This window comes from Mytilus edulis, chromosome 9, assembly GCF_963676685.1.
Source record: "Mytilus edulis chromosome 9, xbMytEdul2.2, whole genome shotgun sequence".
Classification (NCBI taxonomy): Eukaryota; Metazoa; Mollusca; class Bivalvia; order Mytilida; family Mytilidae; genus Mytilus; species Mytilus edulis.
In genome coordinates this window covers 28,217,257-28,230,042 of record NC_092352.1, presented here as the reverse complement: position 1 = coordinate 28,230,042, position 12,786 = coordinate 28,217,257, and the positions used below count along the sequence as shown (strand labels likewise).

Genomic DNA, 12,786 nt, shown 5'->3' with positions numbered 1-12,786 from the left:
TCCGACCAATCACCGGTGTCAAAAGAAATGTCCATTTTGACAATTTACAGGAATGCCAAAACAATGCCGGTAAAGCTTGACCCACCACCTCCTGCGAATAGCAACCTCCCTGGAATAACCACCAGTCTATTGTACAATGGATCAAGGTTTCAGGGACACCAAAAAAGCAAAGGCAATTGCTATGATGTAGAAGTTATTTTACAGGTATTGAAAATAATAGTAAATGATTTCTACTGTAAATCCATTCTCAGTTTCTAGATATTTAAGAACTTATAAGATGTGGTATGAGTGCCAATGAGACAATTCTCCATCCTAGTCAGAATAAGTAAAAAGTTTACCTTTTAAGGTCAAGGTACAGCCATCAACAGGGAGCTGAATTGAAGAGGTCCAGCAAGAAATTTAAATACATGTATGTAGCCTTTCAAGACATATGCATGTCATAGTAAAAAAATAAAATACTTTTAAAAAGCCATTCTGGCATTCATCACATCAAAGTTAAAGTTAAGACAAGACGTCATAATTGTTAGGACTAGGGCTCTCACTAGTTCTTTTTCAGAAAATTTTTGCACCAAATAAATTATACCATTCTGGCCGTTGTGCCTACTACAGTTAAAAAAAAACAAATATCAATATTTTTAAAACTTTAGCTTATTATCATAATCAGGTTCTGTTCATATGAGATGCATTATTTATTGCTTGATCTGGCTATCACATATAAACTCAATAATACAACAGAAACTTAAATTGCAGAGTTATCTCCCATGGCAATTTTTATTATGAAATGTGTGCTTCCCAGCTGTTGTCTGGAAGTGCATTTCCAAAGGGAAATGACTTTTAAAGCCTGATTTAGTTGATACAAATATAACACATTCTATTTTTTTAAGCTAGAATTCATTTCATTTGCAAACCACATAAAGGCTCACCAAAGGTTTATATAGACAAGTATTAGGTTTTGTACATTGTAAGTCAAAGTTTGAGCTTAAATATATTATGGGGCATGCACAATAGGCTGTACAAATGTTCTTCTTTTGAAAATTTTGATTTGGAATTGAAAACAAAAAGTTTGCCAACATAAAGTTCTAAGAAGTACTTCTATATAATTTTTGAAATAATTTTTAAAACTTATCTTAGGGCAAATGTTTACACAAAAGTATTTAATTATTTCATTTGCCATGTCTGCAAAGTTAGTATGGAATTTCTCTACCAAATTATGATATGTGAGAAATTAAAATTTCATTCAAATTTTTTAAAGGGAGATAATTCTTAATATGCAAAATTGAACTTTTATATGTATAGCGATTTCCAAATCTGAAAAACATCCAAATTTATTTTATTTCATGGCATCTTCTATAGGAGTCTGGACTTCAAAAAATCACTTTAAAATCAAATTTTTGATTTTCTTAAACATAAAATGTATTTAAACCATGGTTATCTAGAGTCCATGCCATAATTTTCCCCAGCTTTTCAGATTGTCTGTACTAAAAAAAATTAGGTTCATACACAGCCACATTTGCCAAAAGATTCACAAAAACAAAAATTGGGGAAAAATGTGATATAAATTACGAAATCAATTTTAATGCCAGAACTGCAGGCACCAGGACCATTAACACTTAAGTTAATTTGCCTGAGCTTTAAAAAAAGAAAATACAACTTGATAAGTTTTAGGCATTGGAAAAGCTTTTAAATAGAGAGTAACCAAAAATACTACATAAATTTAACCAAAAATACAACACAAATTTAACCTAATTAAAATACAACATAAATTAACCAAAAATACAACATAAATTTAATCCTATTAATGTAGCCTTATATTTAACATTATTTTTTCTTTTCAGTATGTTGATATGGACAATTCTTATCTCTGTGGTTATTTGAAGATAAACGGCCTAACAGAGGAATACCCAACATTGACAACATTCTTTGAAGGGGAGATAATCAGTAAGAAACATCCATTTCTTACCAGGAAATGGGAGGCTGATGAAGAAGTAGACAGAAAACATTGGGTAATAAATTAATTAATATAATGACTTTTAATGAACAAAAAGCTTTGCATGCATCAATGTGCAATATGCATATGCTGTTCACAATTGTTTGCCCTTGTTATCTTTTATATTTTTTTATTTAAATAAATGAATTGAAAAATCCAATATTTTTCGTAATTTTTAAAAACATTTTCAAACTTCCTTTCTATCAGTAATTATTTGAAACAAATGATAATATCATTCCAGCATCTACTATTTCTTAACATATTTTTATTCTTCTCATATCATAATCATGTAATATTTTTAATACTTTCAGGGGAAGTTTTTATCTTTTTATCCATTTGCCAAGAATTTTAACTCTGATTCTTTTGATTATGAAGAATTAAACAACACAGATTTTGTATTTATGAGATGGAAGGTAAGCTTCTTAACATTATGTTGAGTTTATAAAACAATTAAATTGAGAATGGAAATGGGGAATGTGTCAAAGAGACATCAACCCAACCATCGAAAAGACAACAACAGAAGGTCACCAAAAGGTCCTCAATGTAGCGAGAAATTCCCGCACCCGGAGGCTTCCTTCAGCTGGCCCCTAAACAAAAATATACTAGTTTAGTGATAATGAACACCATACTAAACTCCAAATTGTACACAAGCAACTATAATTAAAAATAATACAAGACTAACAAAGGCAAGAGGCTCCTGTCTTGGGACAGGCGCAAAAATGTGGCAGGGTTAAACATGTTAATGAGATCTCAACCCTCCCCCTATACCTCTAGCCAATGTAGAAAAGTAAACGCATAACAGTACACACATTAAAATTCAGTTCAAGAGAAGTCCGAGTCTGATGTCAGAAGATGTAACCAAAGAAAATAAACAAAATGACAATAATACATAAATAACAACAGACTACTAGCAGTTAACTGACATGCCAGCTCCAGACTACAATTAAACTGATTGGAAGATTATGATTTCATCATATGTATATCAAGCACAATCCTTCCCATTAGGGGTTTAGTATCATACCATCATAACATATATGAGAAGAACATAACCCGTGTCATGCCAACAACTGGTTTTGAATAAATGTGTTTAGTTCCAATGCAAAGACCCTATAAGTGAATCAATATTAACGCCAAAATATAAACACCTTTTGCAGTTATCATGAAATAAGAAGAAGGGGTTTGATTGCCAATGTCACTACTATCCACCAGAGAATAAATGAAGTGGATCTAAGCAATTATAGGCAACTGTACAGGTTTCAACAAGGAGCATAACCAATATTGCATTGCAGGCTGTAGAAGGCCCTTACATAACAAAATGCAAACTGAGGAAAGAAGAAAACTAATAGTCTGATTTATGAACAAAACAACAAATGAAAATCAAATATGATATACAATAATGAATGACAACCACTGAATAACAGGGCATATCATCCGCTCATGGTGCAACTCTTATGGAAATATTTATATATTTTTTATATATTTCAAGAATTTACTATTATGCAGACAAATTATACAATGATATATAAGTTGTAATTAATTTAAACAAAAAAAAACAGATTTTTTTCTAATTTTGGATAGAATTCTATAGTGTTACATATATGTTTGGTTCTTTTAAAATCTGAAGACTTAAAAAAAAATCACAAATTTCATTATAGTTAAATAGTATTGGTGAAAGGTGTGAAAAGCTGTTTGGATACATTTTATTTCTGATTTGATTGAAAAGTAGAAGTATTTCATCCATGATTTTTGTCTTACCATTTTAGGAGCATTTTTTGGTTCCAGACCATACAGTCAAAGACATAACTGGTGCATCTTTTGCTGGCTTTTACTATATTTGTTTCCAAAAATCTCTGGCATCCATTGAAGGTTACTACTATCACAGAAGTTCTGAATGGTAAGTATTCTTTTATAAGAGATATAAAAAAGATACACTTTTTGGGAAATAATTTGAATGGATAATTTTATATGTCCTTAGTTTCTGTTGGTGATAGTTTTAAGTAAAACTAAAGGCACCTGTGTAGAATAGAGACAATGAAATATCTAAAATCTTGTGAAAATTAAACATATATGAAAAAAAATAGTTAAAAACCTTCCTAACAACAAAAAACAATACAAAATTTGTTTTCAGCTAGCCTTATCCAAATGGCTAGTTTGAACTTTTGTCGTCATTTGGCATTTGGCTTCAATTAACTTTTAAAAAACTCTTCTGAAACTCTTGGGCAAATATGACCAAAGTTGGCAACAATCAGAGTATCAAGTTGAAGATATGTGACTGTTGATTCTGTCTATTTACCAGCACTGTCATCATGAATAATAATCACCATAAATCTAAAAAAATCTTAATAGATTAAAAAAGTGATTAGAAAGCCAAGGTCTATCTTCCATACATTAGATAAGAATATTCAGAAAAAAGTGGTGAAAAAGTCAAGGTCTATCTATTATACATATGACATGAATTGACAGCTTACTTGTTGTTTAGAGTTCTTGATGATTTTTTACCAATTTTATCCATTACATGTATATTTTGAAAACTATGATAGATAGCCAGAAACTTCAAAGTGTAGAAATTAAAGACGACAGCAATCAAAGATCTTTTATATACATGTCATTCAGATTGAAGGAGATATTGCACTTTTTATGCCCCCGTCGTATGGATAGGGCGTTAAGTTTTACCCTTGTCCATCTGTACTTACGTCCCAAAAATTGTTATCGCTCTCTAACTGTAGTATGCCTCAACAAAATGTTATGTAACTGAAACATAATGCTTATTACCACAAAACACAGATCAAGTTTGAATTTTAGTGGTATCACTTTTGCAATTCTTTAGTAATGCTTCTTTAAAGATGGATATGTTGCAAACATTTTTGTATTCTTTCTCTAACTTTAGTTTGCCTAATCTAAATGTTATAAAACTTATACATAATACTTATTACTTTAAAACACAGACCACATTAAAATTTTGGTGATGTCACTTTTATTGTTCTAGAGTTATGCCTCTTTATAGATGGAAAAATTGTTGATTTTTGTTTTGTTTCTGTTATCTAACTTAGTTTGCCTCAACCAAACATTATGAAACTTGTACACATTGCTGATTATGAAAACGACACAGAGCAAGTTGTAGCTTTGTTGGCGTCACTTTTACCATTTTAGAGATGTGCCCCTTTACAAATGAAAAAATTGCTGTTTTTTTTTGTTTCCATTCTCTAATTTAAGTTTTCCTCAACCAAATGTTATCAAACTTTAACATAATGTCTATTACCACAAAATACAGATCAAAGGAGTAGGGGTATTAAGGTCTGGTTTTGGCCCAAGAAAATAAAATGTTTTATAACTTTTTCAAAGTGAGACATAATGTAAAGAAATGCATAGGGTCAAGAAATATCAATGAAAATCATTAAGATTTATATGTGATGACGTCACAATTACGTTATGATATGTACTGTTTTCACAAAAATGATGAAAAATACAGAATTTATGCAGTTTTTATGCCCCACCTACAATAGTAGAGGGGCATTATGTTTTCTGGTCTGTGCGTCAGTTCGTCCGTCCGTCTGTTCCGCTTCAGGTTAAAGTTTTTGGTCAAGGTTGTTTTTGATGAAGTTGAAGTCCAATCAACTTGAAACTTAGTATACATGTGCCCTACGATATGATCTTTCTAATTTTAATACCAAATTAGAGTTTTGACCCCAATTTTACGGTTCACTGAATATAGAAAATGATAGTGCAAATTTCAGGTTAAAGTTTTTGGTCAAGGTAGTTTTTGATAAAGTAGAAGTCCAATCAACTTGAAACTTAGTATACATGTTCCCTTTGATAAGATCATTCTAATTTTAATGCCAAATTAGAGAATTTATTCCAATTTCACGGTCCACTTAGCATAGAAAATGATAGTGCGAGTGGGGCATCCGTGTACTGTGGACACATTCTTGTTTATCTTTATTTCTGTTGTGGAAACAACGTGCGCAGCCAAGAAAAAACAAAATAATTTAACAGAAGCTTTATTATAATTATTGACAAAATCTCACCATATATAAAGTTGTTTCTTGGGTGCACAATTTTTTTTTAATCTAAAATATACTTAAAAGTTTGATGAAAAACAAACAAAATCAGGAAATTTTACAAATTATGCAAATTAAGTCATGATTTGTTTCCATGGTAACTTGTTCAATGTCCAAAATTGCTTTGTTTTTCTTAATACCTTGTACCTTAGATACTGTACAGTAATTTAAAAATATGTATGATAACTTTTAGATTTGCAGTAATTTTTGGGCAAAATACAGGGCTTATTGCCCTACTCCTTTGAATTTTGGGGGTTTCACTGTTACTGTTCTAGAGTTATGCCTTTCACAAATGAAAAAAAATGCTAATTTTTTTGTTTCAGTACTCTTACTTTAGTTTGCCTTAACCAAACGTTATGAAACTAAAACACATTGTTGATAACAACAAAACACATATCAAGTTACATATTTGGTGGAGTCACTTTTACCATTTTAGGGTTATGCCCCTTCACAAAAGAAAAAATTGCTAGATTTTTTCGTTTTTGTTCTCTTACTTTGAATGCCTCAACTAAATGTCAGGAAATGTACACAAAGCTAATTACCACAAAACTCAGTTCAAGTTCAATTTTGGGGCTCCTGACTTTTACAGTTTTTGAGTTATGTCTCTCTATAACATTGTATGATAGTAGGGGATTCATCAGTGTCTTATGGACACATTTCCGATTTATTTCCCATTTTTTTGAGGTGTTGTCTACTATTTTGAACAATTTTAAATATAGAAAGAGATAAACTTGAACATCAAAAATGAAGAGCTAGAACAGATATAAAAATTAGTTAAAAAATGTCAGTAGTCAAGTGGTGAGTAGACTTCTTATAGTTTTCTTACAGTTAAAATTCTGCACTTCTGTGCACAAATTCAGAAGTATACTAGTTTGATACATCAACCAAGGCCGTAACTACACCTATTATTTCAGTGATGCAAAAGTATTGAAAAATTATGGCAGGGTATGGAATGAAGGGTGCAAAATCCTTCATTCTGGGCATTTCCAGAGAGCTTGACAATGTTTTAAATTTGGACAGTTTTTATATAAATTTTTCATATGTAAAGACATTTACACCAAATTTTATTTAAATTTATTTAAGAATTGAATGCTTCTTTTTGTAAATTCATTGGGGTGTTAAGGAAAAGTGTTGACCAAAGTACATTTTGTATGAAGCGCAAAAAGCGCTTCATTCTAAAAATGTGCACATGGTCAAAGCTTTTACAACCCTATGAAATTACAAAAGAAGCATATGATTCTATCTAGAGTTAGTTTACTTGTATGATATGGGTCAGGGTACAGGGGAATCTGACTTGCGTATAAGCTGTTTACATGTAGGTCCGGGATTTCAAGTTATTTATGGAAATATAGTCAGTGGTAAGATATTTTAGATCTATAATCTATAAATTAGGGATTGGGGTGGGGGTTTGATCCTGAAATCCCAAATATAAATACACAAAATTCAATAGTCCCGAATTAGAAAAGACAAAATCCCGTTTGAAAGGTCCTACCGTCCCTCAATAAATGGTCAAATTGGAATGCAGGATGTTTTTTTCAATTTTTAAGGTTAAAGAAACATATTGATAAAACTAATTTATGCAGGTTTCATATTATTTATATTTTGTTTACCTGTAAAGAGAGCAGATAAAGTTGGTGAAACGGAGAAATGAATACAAAAGACAGGACTGCACCAGTGCGATACCCCACTTCTTGATTTTTCAGTTTATTTATAGATTTTGGATTAGTTCCAATGACGTTATATTCAATACTCAAACTCTTAACCCCTGTTGTGATCACAAACATCAGTTAGTTTATTAAATTATTCCTTCCTCACCTTCAGTATGGCTATTCTTTTTCTGCAAGAGCCTATTCTAACGAGAGATCAATGATGATTACCGTTACTAGGTTTTAATGTAATCGAGAAACATCACTCATTGAGATGCCAAGTTATACCCGGAAAAATAATTTTAAAGGATTGATGACAAGTTATAGAAATTAAGGTTGAGACAGAACAACAAATTACTATATTTCATATTTAATTACCACAAACAAATACACACACACAAAAAAACAGTCACTTGCCTCAATAGTAGTTACGGCCTTGTCGACATGTGTTATACACAATGAAGTGTAATTCTGTTTGCAGCCCTTATATAATCCAAGTTTCTTAATATTTTACATTTAATAAGTACGATATGATCAATGTTATATTATATATTTTGTTTTTTTAGGTTTCAGTCCCTGAATTTAACTCATGTTCCAGACCACAGTATACCAGTCTACCAGTTCAGATGATAATCTATTAACAAGTTAAAGTTGTTATTTAATTTAATTTATGGTGGACATGGCATGGTAAATGCACATGCTAAACATGTTATATGAATATGTTTTGTTAATTTTTGCAAAAAATGTTGAAACTATGAGAAGTGCTAGTGTATGTATATTATTAACATGCAACCTTTTTACAAATGTACTTATAATAGATTATTGGTGATCATCTCAGCGAGATTGTTTTTCTCGCTTGAGCCAGGACGGCGAAAGCGAGAAAGGCAAACGAGTTGAGATGAACAATGATAATCTTTTTATCGCTATTTTACCTATGACGACGTTGTCAATTTCATGTCAATTTCGTTAGCAACGCCACGTGCATGCTTAGTTTCTAGCGATAATTTTCCATCTTAAGCGAGTAGCATATGAAAATTATCACAAAAAAAGATCAAAGGAAAAATGCACAAAAATAGCGATAATTTGTAATTATCAGTGTTGTTTCCAGGGGTGAAAAAATAATTTGCAGTACACTCTTTTATTGGTGTTCAATTCATAATTTAAATGAAGTAAATTTTTTTGTTGCTATAGGGAGAAGACTATATTTGCCAAATTTTGTTTAATTTGGTATTTAATCAGCATTTCAATTACCAAAGAGACGGCTAAGTGCTGATAAAACTCATTATTTCTTTTTTTTATTTTTTCAAATGGTTTTGAAACTTGATTAATAGTTCAATTGCATATTAAATTATTAAGATGAACAGTTTTAATCAATTTTTGTACCCTTATAATGCCAATACAAATGTACATTTTAGACAGATAGTACTAATGGGAAAAAAAACGATTGTTCTCTGAAGTATGACACTTGTTTCAGTGTGTAGTAAACATGGTAAAATGATTCTTTTAGGATGTTAAAGTAGTATCGGAGTATTAACAAAATACAAAAGATTTTTTGTACTTACCGGTAACCAAAATTCATATTATGCTTTTAATTAAAAAAAAATAAGGTAATGATTTAATGATCTTTTACAGGCTGTGCACAATTTTCTTCTTTTATTTAGGCAAAGAAAACACTGTTATGTGACTTAATAAAAGAAAATTACATTGTTTTAAAAAATGTCACCGTCAATCTTTTACATTACAAAATAAATTAATATAAAGTATATTCTTTTATACTTGGAAAGTTATTTGAGATATCTCCTGAATTATAATTTGAAGCAACCAATAATTATGTATTTGTTTAAAAAACACTTTTTTTTATCAATACAAATCTGCATAGTTCAAATTAGGAAATGTTGTTTTGTTAGGCAAGTCTGTAATCAGAAGGTCATGGATAGCCTCAGAATTATTTACCGTAATGTTCAGCAAATGTGTTCATTTACACCAAAAATGAACTAACATTTAAGTATAATAAGGCTATTTATTGATATTTAGAATCATTTACATGAATCCCACCTACCAGTGTAGTTTTAATATATTGGTGCTATTATCTTAGACAAAAACCATTTTCAAGGTCAGCAAATTCATATATTTTGTTTTCTGTAGAATAGAATGTGAGAAATATATCTCTGATTTGTAGAGAAAAAGAAAATTATGGAAGCTTTCAAGCTTTCTTTATATTCATCTTTTGTGAACAAATAGGTTTGATGCAGGTTGAAACTTGGTCAATAATCAATAACTGAATATCTTAAGTCAGTTCAAAATTATGTTGATTTTGTAGTAAGATAAAGGCAACTTACCATGACTTGTGGTTAGATTTTGTCTATACTATGGCCCTGAAAAATTTAACAACATGGCTAAGATAAAATATTTTACTGTTTTTTGGTTTTTTTTTTATTTACCACAAATTTGTTTTATCTAAATTGCAAAAAGTATAATGGCACACATTAAAACATTAAGCTCCTGCCTGATATTATTCTTATTAGACCAAAAAATACTGAAGATAAATTATCAATCACGTTGATATTAAAGGACATAAACAATCTTTAACTCCATGTTTAGAAAAGAAAATTTGCATATAAAAAAATTATAATAAAGGAATCAGAGGTCGATGTACTTATTAGGATTGTTTTACACTGAAGCACAAGCATTGATTTTTTGAGTAGAGTACACAGATTAAAAGATCTATAGATGATGTAAGATGAAGTTATCAATTATTCACAAATATTAAGTGTATTACTTGTCAGATATTGTTACACAGAATACTGATTAGCTGCAAGACAAATAATTATAACATAGTTATAATAGATCTTCAGTGAAATTCAATAATTCCTCTTTATCTTAAGTGTTGTTTTATTATTTTCTTTCATGGAAATATCTGATTTTTGTTCACATTTTTTTTGCAAATTTTTCTATTTTTTTTTTTAAGTTTCGATTTAAGTTAGGAAAATTGTCCATAAAGATTGCATATTTAGTGTCAGTGATCTTAATACTCTGCTTTCTTTTGTAATTCATAGTTTTTTTTATTCGTATGTATATATACTATGAGATTGTGACTACTATGTAGTATAAGTCTAATGTCATACATTACGATCTTGCAAATGAATGAAAATCAGACAATTAATGGACTACAATAAGGGATTTAACAGATACATACATAAATAATGAATGATGATACAATTTATGGAAACCATTAGTATTTAACAGTAATTAGAGTCTTGATATTATGCTATATTTATATTGGTAAAATATTGTCATAAAGCATTACTAAACTATGCTCATTCTCCCCTTGAGAAATATAATCAACAAGTTTCGAAAACGCTTCATATCCACAAAGTATACTTTTATTTTTCTATATTTCAAAATTGATGATTGATAGGCAAATAAGAAGGGCTTTATTGATGTACATAAGAGGAATTCAGCTTTAATATTTAAAATCTGGGACTAATATATAAAATATTGGTTGCAGATCAAATCAGCACTGTATTTTAATGTATTATATGTGTCTGTTCATACTTAATGTCAGAAACCAAGTTATGTACTCTCTTTCTAATACGGCTCTCTTACAGAGGCCAACCAACCGACTAGGATAAGCTAGAAATTTATAACCTGATTTTAAATTTAGACCACTGTCGTTTTGTCAAAAAAATAGAAAAATATTATAATACAATGCTGACTGGTAATTTTGTTGGTCTGTTTATTTAATGTCATGTCAATTAAATGAACAGATTAAATGGCAAATATGATAACCCTACTTGAAGATATATGTACTGTTAATCAGTAAACAAAATTCTTACTTTTACCTTCTTTTAGAATTTTATTTATTATTGTAAAAATGAAACCTTTCTATTTCCTTAGATTTTGTTATTTTATGAATTAAATTCATTGTTGCATTTTTTATCATTTTATGTATAAATTTACGTTAAAGTAATGTAATCATTAAACATGACATTTGTTATATGTAATAAAAAAAGAAGTAATCTTGTACTTTTTTTATGTTCAGGAACCCTACAATCATAACAATAAAGTAAGGGAAATACCACATTTAAACATATAAAATTTGTCACAGAAAGCTTGATACAGGGATAGTCATCTGGCGGTGGTGTTAACTTACTTCTTTAAAGTTTTATATTTTCGAAGATTGAAGAACTGGATGCTTTATACTTTGTATATAGTAGCCTTATGATACAACGTTTCTGTCTGCCATGTGTCAATTGTCCTTGACCTCATTTTCATGGATTAGTGACTACTTGTAAAAAAGATAAAAATTTTGTAAATTTCTATCTTATTACTGTGGATTCATTATTATTAAATGGATACCAATTTTTGAACGTTTCATGGGTACAAGTCAACCACAAATTTTGATGTTCAACGAGATACAAATTTCTATAAAGTTGTATTTAGACTTTGGCATAACCACGAAATCACATATTCCATAAATGCAAGGTTTCCGCAATCCACAAAAATTGGTACATGTACCCACGAAAATTGATGAATCCACAGTATGTGTTATAATATTACTATATCTAGTATGTGTGTTCCTGGCAAGGTTCTCATGCGTTTTAGACAGTTTTCATTTGACCTAGACCTGATTTCATGTATCAGTTAAAAAGGTTAAAATTTCCAGGTCAAGTCCATATATCAGATACTATAAGCAATAGGTCTACTTTATTTGGTGTATGGAAAGATTGAAAGGTGAACTGGTACATATCTAACTGGCAGGTGTCATCTGACCTTGACCTCATTTCATGGCTCAGTGGTCAGGCTTAAGTTTTTGAGTTTGGTCTTTATTTTTGTAATACTATATGCAATAGCAAGGATTTGTATAGTGCCACTATACAAATCCTTGATAATAGGTGTGTGGAAATATTTTCACTCAGTCTCACAGGTTTTATTTGAACTTGGCCTCATTTTCACGGTTCATTGCTTGGTGTAAAGTTTTTGTGTTTTAGTTTGTTTTTCTTCAACTTTAACCAATAGGTCAACTATATTTGTTGTATGGAAGAATTGTAAGATGTATATGTCTTTCTTGCAGGTTTCATTTGAACTTGAACCC

The 12,786-nt window shown here is 30.1% G+C and overlaps 1 protein-coding gene across 2 annotated transcripts; it reads left to right on the top strand.

Annotated features, from left to right (window-relative positions):
- LOC139487994 (glucose-induced degradation protein 4 homolog) lies at positions 1 to 11,717 on the top strand. Of its 2 annotated transcripts, XR_011655909.1 has the most exons (6): positions 15 to 204; positions 1,836 to 2,003; positions 2,299 to 2,400; positions 3,751 to 3,881; positions 8,258 to 8,496; positions 8,768 to 11,717. XR_011655909.1 is itself a non-coding variant. In XM_071273289.1 (5 exons), exons 1-5 carry the CDS (start codon positions 28 to 30, stop codon positions 8,319 to 8,321), a joined length of 642 nt encoding a protein of 213 aa, XP_071129390.1. In that variant the 5' UTR covers positions 1 to 27; the 3' UTR covers positions 8,322 to 11,717. The 2 variants fall into 2 exon arrangements, 1 of the variants encoding a protein (XP_071129390.1); XM_071273289.1 differs by having other exon boundaries at positions 1 to 204; positions 8,258 to 11,717.
- Positions 11,718 to 12,786: the final 1,069 nt, after the last annotated feature.

Coding starts and splice junctions, on each gene's coding strand:
- LOC139487994 (XM_071273289.1), top strand. CDS start 28: ATGTCCATTTTGACAATTTACAGGAATGCCAAAACAATGCCGGTAAAG. Junction 205..1,835: donor ATGTAGAAGTTATTTTACAG/GTATTGAAAATA, acceptor TTTTCTTTTCAG/TATGTTGATATGGACAATTC. Junction 2,401..3,750: donor TTGTATTTATGAGATGGAAG/GTAAGCTTCTTA, acceptor TTACCATTTTAG/GAGCATTTTTTGGTTCCAGA.